The 23,114-nt window shown below is 42.1% G+C and overlaps 1 protein-coding gene across 1 annotated transcript in view; it reads right to left on the minus strand.

Moving 5' to 3' along the window:
- The window catches only part of SUSD4 (sushi domain containing 4), a 43,422-nt gene extending 21,013 nt beyond the window's left edge, over positions 1 to 22,409 (minus strand). Inside the window, exons 1-3 of the mRNA XM_075497190.1 lie at positions 22,274 to 22,409; positions 9,258 to 9,470; positions 1,641 to 1,820 (exon numbers count right to left, since the gene is read on the minus strand). Coding sequence (XP_075353305.1) covers positions 1,641 to 1,820; positions 9,258 to 9,470; positions 22,274 to 22,409 — 529 coding nt within the window. The remainder of the gene's footprint in view (positions 1 to 1,640; positions 1,821 to 9,257; positions 9,471 to 22,273) is intronic.
- Positions 22,410 to 23,114: the final 705 nt, after the last annotated feature.

Here is a 23,114-nt window from a genome sequence, read left to right on the forward strand (position 1 = left end):
TTGGCAAAACATGGCAGATTCCTGAATCTGAACTGCCTGTTCTCTACCTGTTTGGTAGTTACAGCACTTTGCTCTTGTGCAATTGATTTCATAACTTTTATTAGCTTTTATTTTTAAAAGCAGTTAATATTGAATATTGAGTAGCAGGAATTGATTGTGTTTCATAGGATAAATACAGCAACAGAAGAAAGTAACAAGCCAAGGGGTACTCGGGGTACTTTTGCTTACCCGGTTAATACTGGCTCTCACAAAATTTCCACCTGGATCTTTGGCAATAGAGTACCTACAAATGAATCTTAGGAGCATTCATCTCACCTAACTGCAAGACTCATAATCTACCTTAATTAGATGCGAGGGGCACCCACTCCCACAAATGGGCTGTATACTTCATCCCACCACACACTATGCCATTGCTGATAAGATACCCCGAAACTAGTGCCCACTTTTTTATGGGTTTGCGAAAACTCCCCTTTTCTGTTGGCCCTCTTCAGATACACTGAGCTAGCCCTGTAATGTGCCTAAATGTCTATATGCCTGTACCATAGTCTACGACAAGACCTTGAGACACAGTTCGATGTGCCCCAAACTGAGGGTCCTAGCCGTGGAGACCCGTACAAACTAAGCTCCTGTGACTTCGGACTCTGGCGCCCATGGGTCTCATCACTTTACAGCAGAAACGCCAAGCCCTGAGCTTCGTGTCTCACCCTGCCACCGTCACTCCCAGCTCCCCTGCCTGCCTGCCCCGACCCTGCAAACTGATGTGATGGTGTAAGTGCCTGCAGAGAACTGTCAGCTTTAGGAGACCACAGAGGGGTTTGAGGAAAGTTAGTACTAACCCAGTCTTCTCCTTAGCACAGATAGTTAAAATCTCTCAATGTGTTTCAGCTGGTCAAGCTTGTTACCAAGACGTGAATTGGTTAAAACCAAGTCAATTGTACCAACATATGCGTGTTGGAAACTTAAAGGTAATGGCAGCCCAGGGTTACTGAATTTCCATTCACTAAAGCTGGCTTATCCCCAGCCATTTCTTGCAGTCTAAGCGAAGCTGGGATCCCATGCGACTAATACGACTAGTTCTATGGCTAATGGCTTTTCTGGCCAAAAGCATTCCTGTGCACACCCTGAATTTTCAGTCAATACCTATAGGTTTAATGGACTGTGAACCTCATCAACAACTCTGCTGAAAACTCTGATAGAAGAACAGCTTCCAGCTTGTATCCTCTACCCCTGCCCACTGCACAAGGCAAAGAAAGGGAAATTGCAGTCAGAAGCTTAAATCTTTCCAGAAATTAATTGGTGCAAAAATGTCAGTTGCCCATCAGATCTTTTGCTGAGCTTCTGGCTGATTTAACCCTGATTTTTTTAAGAATGCAATGTATCTCTGTCAGATTTTAGACTAGCAAACAAAAAGCAATATTTAAAGTAGTGTTTTAAGTATGGATATGTTCAGAAAGTGGCATCTTCTTTCCTGCAGTGAGCAACGGGGAAGAGAAATCAAAAAATCTTAGCAGCAGCACTATTCAAATACTGTACGGTGGGACTTATCAGATCACTGACATCCTTACAACTGTAGAAAAAAATATTGGCAAACTATCACAAGGTGCATGAGCTATAAAACAGGATGTGCTGGTGTACTAAACCTTGACAAATGGGCAGATTATCCCATGTTCCATCGTCTTGACATATTGAAACCATGTTGTCTAAGTCAGGGTAACGGATCTGGAATCCTTCATGACAGCTGATTATTAACTTATCGCCAGTCCTGTATGTCTTGTTATGAATCTCTGCATCTTCAACATGTGGAACAAGGCAATCTGTGACTTCATGAAAAAAAAAATAGTAACTTAATTAAAAAAACATGGCTAGCTATTCAATAATCAAGCTCTTAAGCAAAAGTTATCAGTTAATGTAAGTGCTCTGCTTAAACCGTTTGGAAAATACATGCATTTCAGTAAATATGTCCTTTCCCTAGTTAACCATCAGTTACAAAGTCTATAGCACTGTAGTAGAAGCTGACATGCTACAATAATGGATCATTCCCCCAGACTTTTTTAAACAAACAAAATTAAGAGCATTTCGGAAGACTGTTTTTAATTTTGTCCTTCCGTTCATCATGTGTGCAAATTACACTGCGCAGTCTGACTATCCCAAAGTCCCATGTGAAGGCAGACTCTTTGACATCACTAAGGACAGGACGAAAGAAAAGATAAAATACAGATATGGCATGAGGAACACAGAAAAACTGCAGTTTTAGCAGAGAGACAGATGAAAATCAGGTACATTTACAAGGGTTTATCCAGCTCCATTCCACAGAGTTCGTTACGAGAATGTCTTCACTTTAATCTCATTGATTCTGTTTTAAATCAGATAATTTTATGTGCCTGAATTCACATGCCTTTAGAGGGTGTGATTTTTAAGGCTCTGAGCAGCATCTCAAGTGCTTGAGGAAGACTCTCAACAAGGCAAATGACTGCAAACCTCTAGTGATGTACAGGCATGGGCTCTATTACCTGTCTGCGATACGTGTATCAGACAGTCTTATATCTCACTCTATATACCAGTGCCAAAGACACCAAAATAGAAAATAAAACCCAGAAGACTAAAAAATGAAAGATATTGTGGAAAGTGGAAGGGAAGGGTGAGGCAGGGTAAAAATCCCTCTGCTAATACTGAATAATTAAGGGACAAGCCAAGAGGATACGAAGGAATAGTCCAGGTGGCACAAAGTTCATCCTCCTCATAAATGCAAAGTGAGATTAAACGGAAGAGAGGAAAAGATGAAATATTGGGAAAATATAATCAAAATTATCTGTTTGTCTGCCAGCAGTCAATCCATGACAGAGATGGTGACAAAAGTTTCCAGGCATCAAAACCCAGAGTATTTCAAATAAAAGCAAGACAGTAAAAATATTATAAGCCTGGTTTATGCTGTTTTTTTTCCAACCCTTCTACCACAAGAAACAATTATCTTCATTTAGGAATGCAATATTTATGAAAAAAAGAAGTTTCAGAAGTCCCTTGAAGCTTGCATAAAAGAGAAGGTTTCTGCCATTTTCATGGGTAATTCTTGCTAAAGAAGAAGAGGCAATTCTAAATTTGTATTTAGCAATTAATTACGAGCACGCACAAAGTAAAGCGATAGGAACAGCTTGCTTGTTTGCTTAGAAGCACAACCAGAAGCAAGATAAATTGTCATTTAGCATAGCACACGCAAACTACTAAGAGCAAATGTATTTCATAATGTATTTATTTATTTAGGCAAACTAAGGGATCTACTATCCTGAGACTCCATCACTACATTTTATTAAGATGAAGTGGAAAAGTATTGCTTCCCCAGTTAAAACGTATTTTCCTTTGTACCTTCCCATTATAGGGATGTTTTCTAAAATATATTGTACTTAGCTAACTTTTCGTATGGGGCCTGGACATACTATTTGTCAGAAATTCTCCCATTTCTCGTGTTACTTTCAGGTGCCTCCTGCTGCCGGTAACCGGAAGGGCTGGCAGTCTGCCAGGCGGCCTGAGCACCTGCAGCAAGACGTTTTATTAGAATGTATTCATTTATAAATGCCCAAGTCTGGGAGGACGCGTACCCTAACAGAAGGTTATAAAGTGCACTGGGCTGAGGATGCAGACATCACCTTCAAAGACGGGACCATTTTCTCTCTCTCTCTCTCTCTGGCAAGTGAATCAGCAGAGGAGACGGCAGAGGATGCCCATAAAGAAATGCCTGACGCTAAGCTCTGAATGCTGTCGTGAAGGGGCTGCCCTGGGCACCCCCGAGGATGGCATGGGAGAGATGGGGATCCTGTTCCGTGGCCGTGCAGGAGGAAGGCGGAGATGGATGCCAGAAGATAACATCCATGAACAGCTCACTCTCGGCGTAACAGCTTTCTGTTGCTATACAAATAAAGGAGGTGTGTATACACACACTGCAGTAAAATACCAGATTTCACTTTCAAAGCAGCGGAAATTGATTCTGTAACAATGATCTATTACAGCGACTTCATCCCCATTATTCCAAGTAACAGCTATAGATCGAATCATTTTAATCGGCTAGATGCTGGCAGAGAACAGTGCTAAGTTGCTCACTGGACCATCCTTCGCCTGCAGCATCCTGGCTGGCTTTGATAACAGGCCTATTACAAGCCCCGGCTAAATGTGAGACCAATGGACCACAGTATTACAGCTCTTTTTCCTGGTGCCTTGTGAGCAAATGCTTTCCCACTGGCTGAATTTGTATTGTTTAGCACTTAGTCAGGCATAAATTGCAGTAGCCGTCTCTCTGCAAACAACTGGATTAGCTGGCACAAATTCTGCTTGGAAAAGCTGAGAATAAGTGACTGGATTTTAAAATGTCCTGTCCTAGAAAATAAACTGCTTTATTCTAAGTACTTTTCAGCAAATCCGTGGAAGCTGCTAAACCATTTATGGGAATACACAGTCTTTAACCAGCATCAAACAGCGATGGCTATGACTTACGCTCCTTTCTGGCAGTTTTACATGATCTGCTTGTATCTACCATGTGAATATTAAAACAGGTCAGCCAAAAGAACGCCCTAGTTAGGGACACATCTCTTATCTTTCAGAGGCACAAAGAGGTGGGGTGCAGCCGGCAGGCCCGACAGGTACAAGGGCTCATCTTGACCTAACTTTCATGAAGATGCAGCTTTGTACATTAGGAGTTCTTGGCTTTAGTGAACCGAGTGTGTCCCCCATCACAGGAAGATTGGTCTGGAGAGTAAAATTTGTTAAACGCTATAGTTACAGTGTTCTAGTTTATGTGCAATGCATGCATCATCTCTCATGTTTCTTCCAGCCCATGGGGAAGGAGGACCACCCTCCCTCCTCCCAAGAGCACCTGGACCATAAGGGCAACTCAGAAGGAAGGCATGACCCGGACACTATGGAAGTAGCCACACCATCCATGGGTACCAGCTAGCTTGGCATGGCTTGTGTCTACTGCAGATGAACACTTTCCCTCCAGAAATTGTCCCTGGTCCATGCTAATCCAGAAGGTGCTTGTAGGAATTGCTTGGGGAGTTACTACTTGACACTGGCCAAAACCATGTCAGGGACCTTTCTTATGCTAACAGTATGTGCAACTGAATAACAGTGCCCTGGCCCGTGCTCCGGCACGGTTTTGTTTACTAGTCTGTATGTAAACTCAAATGCAGAGGTCCATTGCTCCTATGTATCTCACTGCGGAGCGGTCTCTGAATCGGCCTTGACTACATCTAGCCACAACATGGACAGGCTGGAATGGAGAGGAACAGGGAGAAAGGATGAAAGGAACATCATGAAGAATGGGTTGAATGCAGGGACAGCTCATCTGGACCCTGTGCTCTTAACAGCAAACATTTAAGATCGATATTGTCTCTTGTTTTTTACTAGTGTTAAATCCATAGTACTGTGTTAGTAGGATAGTTCTGTGGATGGCAAACACAGTATTTCAATGCATACTAAATAAGACCACCTCTTTATTGTCTTTGCTTGTATTACAAGAGTGCACAGAGACTTCGCCTAAGACCTGTGGCCCTTGTGCTAAGCGTGGGTTACAAACATTATATAGTGCTTGGAACCAGGTTTAAGGATCAACAAACACTAGGCAAGACAGGTAAGAGATGGAGAAATAAAAATATTTCAGTCATCTCACAGATCCAGGGACAAAGACAAAGAGAAATGAGTGCTAAATGTCATACAGGCAAACTGTAGCCAAACTCTGTGCTAGTCCACTACTTTTACTGCAGGTTTATCCTCCCTGTCGCTGGGAGAATGAGGCACTGAGGACACCGTGAAGGCATCTGCCTGCAGAGGCACGGGGAGAGAAGGTACAGCTCTTTGCTTGGTTGCCATCCCCGCATACACTGTAAATTTAGATTCAATCTCCTAGGAAAGAGGTAGCATTTGTTCCAAGTAGAGCAACAGTCTCAGCAGCCACATTATCACAGTGGGAGAAGATTAGATTAAAGTGTGAACAACATGACATATTGCTCTCAAACAGTAAATACAAAATTCCTACCTTAGAGCTTTGGTATTTATGTGCATAACTGTATTAGAATTGATGGAAGTTACAGTCACAACATGCTGTAGATCAACATGAGAACATAACTCTAAGCACACAGATTTTTGACAGGGCATTTATTGGGCACCTAGTCATGCAACGTCATTCTCATACTGACACTTAAAATCTCCTGCCTTTTAACGAGAAATGACAGACCTATAAAATGAAATTGATTGGCTGAAGAGCTCCAGGCGAATGGATTAGTTTTACAATCAATCACATTCTGAAACGGGTTGCTTTGCTTCCTTTGGTAAATAGCATTCGTTTGTGATTAGAGATTGTTCTAGTAAACACGTAATGACAATTAAATGTACATAACATATAGACGTAAAATTATATGTAACCATCCTTAGTTGTATCCAAACTTCTGAGATTAACTTAAAATGAACTGCAGTATTGAGTGGTTTTAGTATTCAAGCTCAGCTGGCAACATCTGACATTTACATATACTGGGATGAGAGGCACGTATAGCACACGATAGCAAACATGTCAATCAGCCCCTGCCTTAAATGGGTAAATGGAATATAAAGTTCATTTTGCCTTGTGATAGCTAATGATGAATGGTAACACATTAACTTCTTACTTCTCCAGGAGTTGCTACAAATTTCAAATTTCTTTTTATATATCACTACAGAATTTCTGCAATGAGGGCTTCTATGTATGTCATTAGACAGCTGAGAATTACAAACCCTGTTATAATTCCTCCTTAACTGCTCTCCAGATGTGCCACGTTCCTACACTAGCCACCTCCCTGTCGTGCCCCTCCCTCATGATTCTGCTCCCAGTACACCAAAGGTTCACTCCGAAAAGCACTGAAGCAAATGCTTAGGTCTCATGGATCGCCACTGAACCTTTGCTTAGTATTTCATCTGAATCAGTGGTTGTATTGTGCATTGGAAAGATGAATTAATTGTCATCTCATTTTTTTTTTCCTATTGCTAAACCCTAGGATTGTTTTAATAATACCTGAGGTATTATTATACCTTAATCAGGGAAGTACTTAAGCACTTGCTTCACTAAATCCTAAATCGGGGTCCTACTCTTCAGTCCAGATAATAAAAAGCATTTTTGCATACGCCTAATTTTGAGCACAGAACTTTAACAAGACTAATCACATAATTACAGTTATGCTCAAGCTTAAGTGCTTTGCTTGATCAGAGCATTGGCTTGCAATCCTTCTTAAGTGTTCTATGCTGTAAAGTAATGATTATCTCTTAAGCAACTGTTGTCACATCATCCGTCACATTCTCATCTTCCAATTTCTTTCTTTTTTAAAAACACCCGGCTCAAGTGTTGATCACGCTGACATCAGTGGCAGTTTTGCTGTTGATGCCACTGTGATCAGAAACTTCCTCCACAGATTTCCACCGGACTGGGGGGTCTGGGAAGAGGTTTGAAGTTTCAATAAAACATGCTAATGCTTATTTTAACAACTGCAGTGGATGATACAGGTATTATTTCAAAGATGCACATCAAAATTCCTAGAAGCTACCTGCAGTGGTTACGAAAACAGATTTTCCAAGCATTATAGCTTTTTCTGGTAGTTCGGATACCCAGTTTAGACATATGCTGCTGTCACCCTACATGTATTTTTTCTTAAATAACCATGAGATGAGAGACAAGGGCATTTATGAAAGGTGGCTGTAACAGGAAAGGGCGTGAATTTCATGCATACGTTATTTTTAAAGGCATCAGGTTGTTTCTTTGAAGCTGCCCCACGCCATCATTATGACCAGGTGTTATTGGCCCCCGTTGCCTTTATGTTCTACACGTCAGCTGTCGTCTCAGTGCAGAGACGACAGCTCAAGCCCGTGTCCCTCATGGCTCTGTAGCCCGTGGCCTCACACATGTCCAGGAGCCCACATTTTACCAAGACCTCTCCTGCCAACAGGGCAGCTACCTGGAAGACCACGGACTACTTACCAGCTGCCTCTGGCTACTCTCTCCATGCACCACTTTCGCACATACCACTGCTTAGGGTTGTTGCCTTCATGAATATCTCCTGAGCACGGTCCTCCCAGGCCTGGCTTGCTCCTGTTGTGGCACATCAGGAGCCTCATGCACAGGGTGCTTCACGCCCCCCTGTTCCGGCACGGGACTCTCCTACCCACCCACCCACCCATCAGCATAAACAAGGACTTGCAGTTTTTATACGTGCTGAGTGATGCAGGATCCTATGTGGTAAGTGTGTTTATGAGCCACATAAGTCTTTGGCTACTTTTGAATGAAGTCCATATATTTCTCTGATTTTAAATGATGGGAGGCATCCTGAAATAGAATTTATCTTGCTCCACCTTGAAGACAACGAGGCAATGGCTAATGACTTCAGTGGAGGAGTCGCAACACTAAAATGTGCACACTTGATTTAACTAACACTTTTCATGTCTGTTGATTTTAATAGCTCTGTTGACCAAAAATAAATTAAAAAAACCCCCCAAGTTATAGCTTTAATATACTTGGTGAAATAAATCGTTTGTGCTGCTTGGATGTATTTTTAGCCAAAATTTACATTTATGATATTCAAATTAATCCTGCCTCTATCTAACTCCTAGAAGAAGAAAGTAATTTAATGTCCTAATTATTTAAAACCAAACACAATCTCAAAAATGCAATATAATAAAAATAAATTGGTTTATGCCATAATAGTCTGAATTATCTCAAAGTAAACTTCTACTGTGACTTTAAACTTCTGCAGTCCAGGCATATTTGATTTTCCTACCTAAATCATGCACATGTCCTAAAATGTAATTGTTTAAAACTCCTGATTAGCAGCAGCAGTAGCATTGGAAATTCATTATATTTTGCTAGTAAGATATTACAGAAAGGAGTATTAAATGGACAGCTTTAATAAGTAGTTACGAACAGTCTACTGATACTGGAGGTTGTTTTTTCTCTCTGCATCGATTTGTAACTAGGTAAAAGGAGAAATGTATTATCTTTTTTCCTTCAGATTTCTTTACGTCCCTTTCAACACATGCACACGCGCGCACACACAGCCTCTCACGGTACAAATTTAACTGACAAATGGGGATTATGGATGGGATGGATGGGAAACTAAAGTACGTATCCAATAAGATGCAGCGAAATGGACGCCAGTCTTTTGTATTTTGTGCTGAGACACACGAACGTGGTACATGGACAAGTGAGAAGAACTGACACTGGTGAAGGGCTTTAAGAAAACTGACTGACTTACCTTCTTGTAGGCACACAGGTTTATCACTTGGTTTCCAGCTCAGGGAGCCATTAAAGTGTCTCACACAAAGTTTTTTTGAAGTACCATTAAGCCTGTATCCTTCTTGGCAATGAAATCGGACTACCACACTTTCAAAGAAGACACCTGCACTGGGTGTCTTGTATCCATGTTCAGGAGCTCCAGGATCAGCACATGCATGTAGGTCATCAAACCCTATGTCAGACAAAGATACAATCAAACTGTGTTCATTTACTCCTCGTGCAGCCGTAGTCATGCTTTTTCTAGGTTTTTCTATTTGACATTTAATTTTCATGGGCGCCTCACATCATACCTTCATGATCACTAGCAACCCTACTTGGGTACCGGGTACTCCAGACTTGGGAGAGGACCAACCTCGAGCTACAGCAGAAATACTCAGGTGACAGAAATACTCCCGTCTTGTCGTTGCAGCTACGGAGGAAGCAAAGTCAACCACACTCCTCAGTAGCTGACCTGTATAAAAATAAAGCACTTGACCCAACCTACCTGTGGGGATTGCACAGTAATGTATCTGTAATTACTCTTGGGGACTATGGGATTTTGGAGGTCTGGTACAGGCACTGGAAAGAATAATAATGTGTCAGAAGCCGAGAGGAAGAGGAAATAAAGAAAAGGGCATGAAGCCTAAGTGCCATCCAAAGACATAGTAACTAAAACAGAAGATGAGCTGCTAGGTACGTGAGATTATGAGCTGGGAGGGAGCTCTACCACAGGGAAAAGGGACACTCGTTGCGTCCCTTTCGGACGTATGTGATGCCCCATCACGTTGGCTTGGTGGCCCTACCAAATTCTTAAAACGCTGTTATGGGAGTGCTGTATTACTGTGTTGACGCCAGAAGGGAGCTTGTAAGGCCCTTTACTTCCACAAAATTAACTGTAAAATAACAAACAAAAACCCAACAGTTGCAATCATAAAATGTGACTGTTTATCACTTTATCAAACTCATTTCAATGTCATTTCCATAAACTGAAGCTTTTTTTTACTGCAAAGCAACAAAGGTTTAGTGCAGCACTGAACAAGTACTGCATACTGAAAGAGCAAATAGCTTTGCAACAGGAACAGCAGGGGGGCAATTAATGCCGGTGGGAGGGATGCCTGGAAAATTTTAAAATCATCGCATTGTAGCTTTAATGTTTTGAGTTGAAAAGAATAGTAGCAGAGAGCCTCAGCGACTTCCTGCATGATAAGCACGAAGTGCCTCCGTGGTACAGTCAGAGAGAAGGAAGATATTACAGTAGAAGACTTCTCAAAATAAATCTCCGTTTCCCGAGGCCAAATCGTTCCCTCCACCGAAGGGCTCGGTGTGATGCTGTGGCAGCCAAAGGGAGAGCATTGAAGGTGGTAAAGGGCTTTTTGCATTTGAACACTGAATTTCTCCCTTCACTCCCCTGGTTGAAGGCTGCCAGCGGAGAACAGAAGCAGCACGCGCCGAGCCACTGCGTTGTACGCCTCATCCCCTGCCTCCGCTAGCAGAGGCAGCGCACGCCGCGGGGACACCAGAGAGGATTGCCTTTTCCTGACTCCGTACGTGGCTGATTGTATGTGAGCCCGGGTCGCTGTGCTGAACTCCCCCACCAAGCTACAATTTCCAAGAGGTGACCTGATGGCCAGAACCCAGCCCGAATAACTACGTGCCACGTGTGCCAGAGAGAGCCATTGCCTCCACCCAGCCTCTGCCCCTCTGCAATGCTCCGATACCCAGGGCACTTCACCTAAAGAGATTTCACTGCTGTCCCCTCTTTGCACTGCTGAAGCAGCACAAGAGCAGCAGAGCATCTGCTCTTACGCAGTTTTACACCTCCGTCCAGTGAAGTTTATTGTGAGAACTGAAGGGTCAGTGCAGTAGCCAAGCCAAACACATCTCTCAACTTCATGCCCGCTCATCTGCCACGTGGCTCAAGACCGCCAGTGCAAATTGCCCAAGACTCTCTATCATTTGCTAACATGACGAACAAGGAGAAATACAGTCATTATGTTCACGGGATTACACACTGTAGGCAATACTTAATAATAGAGAAGGGCTGTCCATTTTTACTGGAGATTAAAAAGAAGCTTCTTATGCTTCAGGCAGCAAACCCACATCCTTCAATAAAGTCAGTGATGATCTTAATTATTTGCCATTAAACTGAGGGATAACATGACATTTAGCTCAATTTTGTTACTTTCGTAATCTCAGAATTTGCAGTCAGGCAAGCAATATTATAATCCACCTTGAAATACGTGTCCTTTCTTACTAGCCGCATCAGGGAAAAGTACACAACTGCCTACTACTATGCCTCTGCAACAACAGAAAAAAGAAAGGTGCTGAGGTCACACACAATTTGCCTGGTAAAAAAATGGTAAAACTCACTTCTCAGTTTTCATTAAGTCAAATATGCAAAGTTACAGATTTTGGGACCGTCAGCACAAAACCCAACATAGAAAGCAAGAATGGTTTTTTCCCTGGTGCAGCCTAATTCTGCGACCCTGCTGCCACTTTTCTGGTGACCTTTCACAAGCAAAGATTTTCATTCCTCCTAGGGATCGTTTTGCAGTATGTTGGTCTCTTAGGTTCTTTTTCTCGCGCGCGGTTTGTGAGCAGACAAACCTATCCCCAGGGGGAATTCCCAAGAAGGAACTGGAACACGAATGGAAAAATTGAATTATGTACTCTCTAGTTTCTACAAAGCCAGGAGCCAGCTGTTGTTCAGCTACTGAATAAGAGATGACACACGGAATCGGCACAGGACCACTGCTTCCATGCAGCACTTCCATTGCTTGTTCCTGAAGCAAGGAAGAAGGAAAAAGCCTCAGGGAATAGCCAGTTAGGCAGATTACACATGCAATACGGTAACTTCTCATGGCAAGATCGTAAAGGCAAAGCAAACAAAACCCCAGCCCCATCTTTTCTCCGTAGATATCAACAGTAGACTTGGCCCAAATCTTAGTCCTACTAAAATCAGTGGAAGTCACTTGTATGGCAAGCTTCTTTTTGCAGATATATGATCCAGGCACAAAGCAGTGAAGCCAGCAGTGATGCCACCTCCTCCCGTGCTCTGGCTGAGAAGGAGGCAAGGACGTGTGCGAGGGAGGTACGGCGAGGCTGGCCGCTGTGCTGAGGGTCTCCTAGTGCACAGACGGCACCGCAGGTGTTTTGAAGGGGCCATTACAATCTAGAGAAGCCAGGAACTACTCTGATTTTCACCAGGGTTGCTCCTCTCTGCACACAAGAGGTGTGCAGAGTATTTCAACAGCTTATTTAGCTGAGAGCTAAGTCCATCAGTCTTTTCCAATTTAAGTATGAAACTTCTGGTACAATATTCAAGAACAACAATGCTGAAACATCCTTGTGAATTGCCATCTTCCAGTTGTCCTTAACGATATCAGATTTGGACCCTTTACATAATAATCCTTCTCATATAATCTCACCTAGTTAAGCTCTGCCCTATCAAAAATAAGTAAATGCATGTCTTCAATGAAATACAGCTTGGTAAATTAAGTCCTTTTTTCTCAGGATCTTTAGTTTCTTTCCTTTTTCAAAGCTATGAATTTAAGAACAGCTACTCAAAGTTGTGATATAGTATTTTTATAATGGCAGGAGTAATCTCACATTATAGACGGGACATCTTTTGCTTTGGTCCCTTTAGAACCTGATGAAACCAGCCCAAACAGTTTTCAGCCAGAGCCACAGGATAAGTCTTTGGAAAGAACCATAAAAGTTACATAAATGGGAAAGCAAATCTTTTGGTTATAATAGAAAGGTGTTATCCTGCAGGAAAGAGTATATCAAATAAGATAAAAAATAACTTAGAACTACAATGGATTCTGTTTCTTTATAAACCCTTCAATGAGTCTTTGGGGAAAAGAATGAAATTTTACTTTGACTACTGGACTTTTTCTCATGGTTACAAAGAGGGAAGGGTGAATCATCAGCACCTACTAGTAAAAATTATACAACACACTTCTCAAATAAAGCAGTAAATTTTCATGTTGCCTGTATAGTAAAAATTTAGTAAGGTCAGCAGCCATCATCATAATCAACACTGCATCACTAGCAACAATTTTATGGGATGCTGTTGTATGGCTTTGAATCCCTAAAGTAAAGACTACACAATTACTGCTGGAACTGACTATTTCAGTAATCAAAATAGCTCAATATTTAGTCTAAGTTGCAGACTTTCTGTATCATGGCACCTTTAAGGGATGTTGTGTAAAACATAATGAACAATAATACCTTCTGATAAGGTTAATGAGTACATAAGGTCATCATCACCAGTAAAACATGCAGTTGATACAGAATATATTTTGGCTGTAGCATTTACCATATTTCTACTGTTGGACCAACAGAAGGTCATCAGAAAATAGCAATGCTCTTAACTGGGATAAAACACAAGCAGTTTATATGGGTTCCTATTTTACCTAAATTACTTGGTATTGTCAGCTGGATAAAAATAATGTCAAATTAATCAGAAGACTGAAAAATAAGCAATGCCCTCCTTGGGGTGTAAAATGAACCACTATAATTCACTTGAATGGACTGTATTTTTAGAATTCTGCATTGTATGTTCTCAAACATATAATGATTCATCTCGTCCCCTGATGAAAAGCTTGAAATATCAGAAGCCAGGGGAAAATTACATATTCGTGATGACAAGAAATCATGATAGCCACAACTGAACTTCAGACATGCCTGACAAAAGGCAGAAGGAAGAATCCCTCAGCTCTTCCCGTCACTCTCTATTTCTCCACACCTTTTTCTCAGTTTCCTCTTTTGCTTTCCTTGTTTCCCTCTTCCCTCACCTCCGTATCTTACAGCTCCTTGTAAATTCATGGTGCTGGCGAGGTGATGTCTAATCCAGATCTGATGGACTTCTCTGCCTCTAAAACTGCTATATAGCGTTTCGCTGACACACGGCTGATGCACGTTAGCTCAGAAAAGGCTGCACTCATTCTTGGACAGAGACATCACTCTCATTCCAGCGTGTTTCATACACACAGTGAAGGAAAAGTGACATATAATGTGTAATAATGTTAAAGATTTTGTATCTGATTTTGTACACGTATAGAGTATTTTCAGTACTTGTCTTCGGTAGGATGGAGAATGGGCTTCTCGTACAGCTGCACCTGCATTTGGGTTCACTAAATCAGCAAGTCCTTTCCATCTCAGTCGGTGGTAGCGGGAGGCAGAGGCTTTGCAGCCTGTGGCAGGACCCGGCTGCCTGCATGCACATTTTATAAGGAGTCTGTAAACTCTGCAGGAGCAGGTTATCTTAGGCCAGCTCTCAGTAAAAAGCCATATTGGGACTAAATCAGAAGGGCCACAAGTGCAAACATGCTGAGGGCTTGCTTGTCTTGTACAAAGGAAAAGTCATTTTCGTCCCTTTAAGAGTTTCTGCCCTGTTTCTGTGAAAGCCACGCAGGCACAGCATTTTGTGCCTTTGGCTGTTTATGCTTCCTCACCGTTGATGACGTTAATTGAACTATCCACATACCCCTGTAACAAGAAAAGGAAGGATGTGCTTCGATTAGCATCTAGCCTTGGGAAGTGAAATGAAATTATAAACCTGTGATTTCATTAGTGAAATGCCTGCTAAAATCTAAACTCTCTTTAATCCCTTAAGGGTCACTAATGCTTCAGCTTCCCTGAGACTTCAGCAGCTTTCTAAAACCCTGCTCTGTTTAAGATGTGAATCACAACCTCCCTCGCTATCCTCGCAGAACGTACTCCCAACTCCAGCGCTGTTGGATATCCCTCCTCACCTGGCTGAGCCTTATCCAGGGCAGCCTAACAAACCACGGGAAGAAAGGGAAAAGTTCAAATTACTTTGTAGGAGAAACAGAACAGCAAATAAGACCTCCATGGGGTGGGTGCTTTGCTTAAGCCACAAGCTGATCTATAAAATCAAGAACACCATTAAGCTTCATTCTCCTTCATATAACCCGAGTGTCATAGCAGAAAAATTAGAAAATCAGTGTGTAATGCAGTTCACGAGCACCAAAACCACCCGTCTGCAACAAAAATGAACGTGCAAGCCCTGCACGAAGGGCAACAGGCTCCAAGAGAGGCAACTGATCATTCAAAAGGCTGAAAGCTTGCCTCATTTGCAATTCCCCATTTTTCTTATCTTTCCATTTCATGTCCTCTTCTCCCCCAACCCTGGCCTCCCCCCTGTCTTCTCCATCCTCCTGCACCCCAACCCCCCCCAAGCCAACTCACCACCTGCCCGTGCACCCTCCTATTCAGAACTCCACGCTCCCAAATCTTGCCCACCACCATGCTCACCACCTCTCTTTCTCCTCTTCTCAATGTGCGCTTGGAAAGGAGCAGTCACTCAGAGATGCTCCTAAGAGCGACGGTCAGCTCAGCCTTAAAATCCCTACTCAGGCGTGACAAGTCCCTGGGCATTTCTGTGCTAAATCAAACTGGCATCTCCCTGGAATGCCTACGGATTGCTGCTCCCTCCGGAGCGGGCACAGGGGAGAGACTGCGAGGAGCCATACGCAGGACAAAGCACCCACGGAAGGCAAAAGGGGTCTTCCAGGAGCCACGCTGGAGCTGCTCCAGCCTGAGAACCTCAGCAGGGAGAAAGGGGGAAGAGCCACAGTGTCAGCAGGGCAGGTTCAAGGGCCCTGCGTAGATGATTGCAGATGTAGCGACAGCATCCTTATTTCAGGGGTCATGCCTCCAATTAGTTACTCCAATTACTGCTCAACACTCAGGGATGATAGCACACACCAGCTGGTGCTTGACCAGTGTCATACAGCAGGGAACAAGCTGAGTTTTCTACCCATGGAGGTGATCACCATTTTTCATTTTGAATGTGAACCTTGATACGGGATTCTTTTATTGCCTTGACATCAGGCTAACGCATGAGGAAAAACCACTTAAAATTGCTGGAAAAGGAAGATGGTTTAGAATACAATCAGCGAAGCACTTCAGTAAACCCACAGCAAACTAAAAAGATGCATTTGTTTCTTCTCAAAAATCAGTTTCTTCTAATTAACATCTTAAACAGCGCAGGCCTGTCCCTTTAATCATAACTTCTTGCAATTAATATAGCTATGTCGTCTTTGTAAATAAGCTATTTCATTTATAATGCAAGAAGCATTTGTTGTTTCCAGCCTTTTGTAATCCAACAAGTCTGACTGCATAATTTATGAACCCTTATGAAATGTCATATGCTACTGGGTGATCCTCTGAACCTCCCATCCTTTAAATGAAAAACAAAAGGCAGAAAGTAAATCTGCTGGTGGTTCTGCTGACAGAGCTCCGTTCTTCTATGTTTTTATTACAAAAAGTTACCGTGGCTATCCTGGGGTATGATTCAGGGTGGATAAAAGCCAATTTGTCACACAAGGAATCCCACAACGTCCTCCCAGTTCCTAAACATTTAAACTGGATATTTAGGTTTTGAACAAAGCCATTGAAAATGATAACATTTGCATGCTGAGGCCTAAATTGAAGACAGTTCAAACCAAGCATTAGGCAGAAATAACTAAAACCTGAAGCCAGAGTTTGTTCAGCTTTCTTCAAACAGAAGGTGAATATTTTCTTCATTTCCATTTATTCAGCTAGTTCAGTTTAATGACTAGTTCTATTCAAGCTGCAAACTCTACCAGGAATTAAAAAAGTATAAAACTAGGTTTTCCTTTTCTATTCTGTGAAAAAGAAGCAGGTGAGAATGAATGACTTCTTCAGTTTCCTTGTTACAGATAATGTTCCCCATTTCTAAGTGAATTTTAAATATAAAATGTGCATAAATAAGTTTATTTTATGCATATTTATTATACTTAAGGTAATTTTAACTACTTTAAAATGGTTCTTCTTTAAAATGGTAGTTCCACGTTTCTTATCTGAAGCCTGAGTATCTATGAATTCTAATTGCAGACAAACACGCTTTGACACAGATGATGGGTTTTTGAAACAATCTAATTAAAAAATAATCAAATGACATCTTTTACCATAAAAAAACCGGGGATGCAGTAAATGTACATTAAGCTTTATATATGCTTCAACAAATGGGCACATACCTAACACATCCTCCTATTCCTTATGCTGATAAGGCACTGTAATAAAGATTATATTTGCCAACATCTGCTGGTTGACTGGTGACCCATAAGAATCATCAGAAGGAATTAAATATGTACGAATCCAAAAAAGAAAATATTAATATAACACTTATGCCAAGATTTCCTTTTTACTGATTTAAGTGAATAAATGAGCTCATTACTTTGATTTAAATCAACCAACCCCACTTATATTTTCATCCTCATGTGTAACATTTTATATATTATATGTCTAAGGATTTCATTAGAGTTGCAATATTGTCGACGTGGGAATCCAGCCTTAGGTCACTAAACAGGATTAATAACGACACAGAAAGCTACTAATAAAAAAGTGCCAAATAAAATAAAACTATACTCCCATAATTTCAAGAATGTTATGGGCCTGCTGTGTTTTTAAAAAGCAGTATCTAAGTATTGTTGTTTATCTGTCCCATATTTTTAGCACTCTGGAAAAAATTAATTACCGTTACCAACAGTTAGTTTAAACATTTTTAGTCTAGACAGGCATCCCTTAGGAAATATAGCAAAAAAACATAAAAAATGAACCATGAGCTAGTTACTATAGTAATATTTCTCCTAGGCCAATAGCATATAATATTATTCATCATAGCAAATCCAAAGTAATGAAATGTCACACTGTTCAGCAGAGATCCTTGTTTCTATAAGGTGCAGGAATCAAATACTCAGAGGTATGAGTTGGGGTTTGATATTTATGCTCTAATCAACTACAGACTTCTCTAGATACTGCTATATTTTTACTGCACACAACAGTATGGTAATCCAACAATTCTGCTTTTCAGCTGTGCTATAGAAATTAATTTTATACTTTCCCAAGAACAGGCAGAGTTGGATATAGGAACAATCAGGATTAATGTGTGAATATTGTAATATTAAACTTTTAAATAAAGTGCACCCTAGAGAAGACTGAGAGACAAGTGATTTAAAAAGCTGGTACATACGTAACGCAGGAGAGCAGACAGACATTGTTTCCATCCTTTGCACTTGATTCCTTATCACAAATCCTCTGATGCTTCTGGATACTCTGACAGCTCTTATGCCCGACAGTGATTTTTCTCTATATGCACCTACCCGTGAAACTGTGACCTTTCCTCTTAGATGGGGAGGGACCTCATCGCAGCCATTCATTTTTTATTTGCCTTTTCCTCTGTGTATGTTGTGCTGGCTGGTACTTATTTGGTTAGCCTTGCAAAGTTGGGGCATTATTTACCTACAGGTCTAGAAGATGTAAAGGAAGTGGAGGTGATTTTGCTGGTTCACCAGGTATTTTCCACATGAGGACGGCCGTTGCGCCTTTCACATTTGCTTCAGATCACACCGCAAAGCACTTCTGCTCAAGTGAAGCTTTTTGAAAGAAAGCAGGTAATATCCACTGGAAAAGAACACCCTGACTGATTTTGGTCCTAATCTGGACCCAAGGAGAACTTCTGATTTCCTTCTATATTGAAAAGTGACTTGATGTTCCTATGTTTTGCTAGTACTGTTAGTGTTAAGCACAGGTTTTAGTCTGTTGTTTCCCTTCATGAGAACGCATTCACTGAAGAAAAATGAAACAAAGTTGGCTTGTTACTTTCCAAGAATGAGACAAACCCACAAGATTGTATAGAAAGGAAGCAGGAATCCAGTTGAGCACAAATAATGAAGCATTGTCATCATACCAAAATGCTCGTTACTTAAATTATTCATTTAAAATGCCCTGTTCTGTGAGTTATTCTGTCCATACTGAAAAGACTGGAAAAATCAGTCGTATGTTAAGCTGATGCAGAAGCATAGTTTTTTCCTTTCTTTTTGACTCGTAATTGTGTTCAATTTAATTCCTCAATACAGGGTAAAAACTCCCCTAAAATTTATTCCGGGCAGTGTTTAAGCAGCTGGTTAGGAGCAGCAGATAATCTATAACAGCAGACAATCCAGTTGCGGGGCTGTCTCCATTAAAAATCCTCATGTGCCCATTTCTCTGGTGCAGTCCTACCCGAGGACCTCCTCATGGCTGGAAAGCCATGGCAGGCTGCTCACAGCATCAGAACAAGCAACTCAAGGAGCAAAGTCACAGAAGAGCTAGTGAGCGAGATGGAAACATTTATAATTAAAACATTGTGCGACTACAGAGACATCATATTTAACCCCCTAAAAAGAAACGCAGAAAAATGTCAATGACAAATTTCACCGGCACACTCTCAGTTTTTGTGGCATCATCGAAAGATCGTCGGTGTGTAAAGTCCCCTCTGGCCCAGTATTTCCCCTTTCAACGCAATCTCTTTCCTCTCTAGCTAGTTTCTTATCAATTCCACAATTCTTCTATTAATCCAAATCTTCACGTATACCTTCCCTGGTGGCAGTTTACTAAAGTCAAGCTAGACACTATCTGCTGCATTTCCCTTCCCTGGGAAACCAGCTGTCGTCTCAGGAGATTAACAGATTAGTCTGACACAATCTTTCTTTAATACATCTATGCTTTATTTTATATCATACCTCCAAGACTTTTAATCTGTCTACCTTAAAAGAATTCTAAAATCTTGTGAATTATTGAAGTGAGAGAACCAAGTCCCTGGTTGCCCAGATCATGGGGCTTTCTTTTCTTTTTTTTTTTGTCTTTAATCTGTGGGTATTACAGATAGTGTCTTAGGGCACTACTGGAAGTTACTCCCTTTCAGATATGGATATGGCAGTGAATTTATGCAGAAGAGGAGGAAGCTGAGGACAGAAGAGAAACCGAAGAAACCGGAGCAGGAACAGCAGGAGCGACTTGGCAAAGGTACAGAGACAGGAGGTAGTGACATACAAAAATACGTTAGCCTGGAAGCTGACTGACAGCTGTTTGGATGGTGATACCACTAGAAGGTAAGAGAGAGGAGATGGGAACACAAGAAGCAGCCCAACAGGGTTCTCAGTAGGCTAAACCGGGGAGCTAGAGAGGGACAAGAGGGAAAAGAGGGGGAAATCCTGAGCCACAGGCAGCAGGGCTGAGGATGGGCAGTGCCTGAAACAAGAACCAGCCTCAACGCCAGGAAGATGCCTGGCAGAACAGTTTTGGAGGCTGGCAATACGCTATGAGAGCCTTCCCAAGGGTTAATGGCCTGTCCTTTTGGACCAGAAGAACCTGATTGGTTTTTTTTCTGCTGACACCTCTAAAAACTACACGCTCCATAATGTACTCTGCGTTGACAATGCTGAAGTTGAGACTGTCAGATGAAATCTAATACACTTTATATAATGTATACACATCGCTATAGTCTGTTGAAAGATTGGGAGTTACGGCATCCATGTGCACAGATAATAGGTAATGCTGAGCTACCTGATGCCCAAAATATTTTCATAAAAGCCAATCTGAAAATCACATGTACTGGTTAAATTTAAAGACCACGGGCTTCTGTTCTTCAGAAAGTATTCACATCCCTACCTATCATGAAAATAGATTCTCATCATTTTGAAGGACTAGAGGAAGAGGAAGAATAAGCTGTTATTACATTTTTTATGGTACTGTAAGTTGATTAGCTGGGAGCTAGGAAAGGTCTAGAACTAGCAAAGAGATGGTCCTTTGTTCTGTTCAAGGGGTAAGAGTTTTAGCCACATAAACAAGCAATTTGTTTAAAACTTATTTTTGGTAATAGTTATTAATTTGAAGGTTTCTGCAGCTTCTCTTTCCCCAGAGTGTTAAATGGTTCTTTTCAGAGCAACAGCTGCAGCAAACCTAGTTAAAATAAAAAGCAGGCGGTACACAGATCCATACATATGCTTTGCGAGAAACAGGCAGCGTACCCAGATTTATATGTGTGCCAGTCCCCTAGGATGTCATAATTGTGTTTGTTCTTTTAATAACTTTAGGCTCCAGCAATCAGAATAAAAATTCTATGCTGAAGCTAATGCTTCATCCTTAGTTCACCTTGCTACCCTGAATTATACAGTAAGCAGACTTAAATAAATGCAGGAGTCTGGCTCCGTCCTTACACCATAGACTCCAGCCACGCACATAATGGGTTGCCTGATTTAATTCAGGGTCTCTCTTTTCAAATCTTACTTTGTTTTTACAAAATATTTGGCTCAGCCATTTCTTTTTATAGCTGCACAGATTTTTGAGCCTGCCTTCCAGTGTTCAGCGAATTGCAGTCTCCACTGATAAAAGCAACACATCAAGCTTCCTGACTTGCAAGAACAGTTGGGTTATTTAGACAATTACGTTCTTCCTAATTATTATATCTACACTTTACATCTACAGCCTCTTTCTATAAATGTAGCCCAAAATACTATGCTAGTTAAGCAGCTTATTAAGTAGGCATGGCCCTTCAGTAGCTATTGTGACTACAGCGTGCCAGTACTAATCTTATGATTATAAATGATTTTTTACTCCTATAACCAGACTCCAGATCCCCCTGTAATGAAGACAGGCATATATATATATATATTACCAGTTTACACGAGGGGCACTGAGACAAACAGAAGTAGGTCATAAACAGCACAGGCTAATGGCACAGTGCTGAGCAGAAAGCCAAACTCCAGTCAGCCAGTACCTCATCCAATATGCCTTACTAGATTAAGGTTAAAAGTGAGCTGAATGTGCCTAAATACACTGCCATTTTCAGTTTCTGACCGCCTTAGAAAGATTTTTTGGGGTAATCTGACACCGTCTTGAGCCTCATTTGAGACTAGAGGTGAACTGCTTTAGGAAGTTCAGCCAATTCTTGCAGGCCTTGCTGCATTAGGCAAGACTAATAGCTTTGTTTTGTTATGCACGAAATTCATGGGTATTTTTTGCCTCCAATAACTCAAAACCAGTTTCACAACAAAACTCTGAACTTGGCTGTTGATAATGCTGGTTGAAGAACACTGATGTTCTTCTTCAAACCCTGCACTGGTTTCCTGACCATTATACTATCTTTCCCCTTTGCTAGTCCTCCTTTCTCTTCATCATTACCAGTTTTACTGTCCTCCCGAGAACGGTAACGACCTTTTCTTTCCATATCTCCTCTATCCTCACCCAGCTTTCTTCCGTGGCTCTGTTGGTGCCACTTTCCAAAAATCTCACTTAAAATCTTTTCGTTTCTTCCCATTCTGCCTGATGGGAGTCATCCACCATGGCTTGGCATCTAGTGTTTGGTGCCAAAACTGCCTTTCTAGAGCTGCCTCAAAGCCCACGTCTCCTCGCTATTCCTGCTAACGTCTCTGCTCTCGTGTCAATCCCTGCCAGGACCCCGAGGGCATTGATGGGCCTTAATGGCCCTGACTGGCCTCACCTGGGACCCCCACTCACACCCTCTGCCCATGGCCTAGGAGCTCCAGGTAGCTCAGCCCTGGGCACCCAGACCTTGCCTGGGCTATGCTGTAGGTGTGCCTGTCTCCAGCCCTGTCTCTGGTCCCATCTTCTGGGTGGACCTCGGACCCACGTTGTAGACCCATCTCCTGCTTCTCTGACCGGGTGGCTCCTGGACCATCCTGGTCCTGGCTCATCCTGGCTCCTGGTTCATCCTCTGGCTGTGTCTGGGGCTGTCGATGGACCCCACTACCAGCACCCAGCTCTGCTGAGACCCTGTGGGACTGTGCCCTGGTCAGCGAGGGCACAGCCGTGCTGGGGCCACCCTTGCTCCTGGCTTGTCCCCACGCTGTGGAGCAGTGCCGCTCCTGCCGCCTCAGCCAGGCCACCCGTACCCCCAGCTCCCTTCGCTGCTTTCCTTTCCTTTCTTTGTGAAGTTCAAGCCCCTCATCCTGTTCTTCCTCACCATACATCCCTATTCTCGGTTCTTTCTGTGCCCTACCTT

This window comes from Mycteria americana, chromosome 3, assembly GCF_035582795.1.
Source record: "Mycteria americana isolate JAX WOST 10 ecotype Jacksonville Zoo and Gardens chromosome 3, USCA_MyAme_1.0, whole genome shotgun sequence".
NCBI classification, from domain to species: Eukaryota; Metazoa; Chordata; class Aves; order Ciconiiformes; family Ciconiidae; genus Mycteria; species Mycteria americana.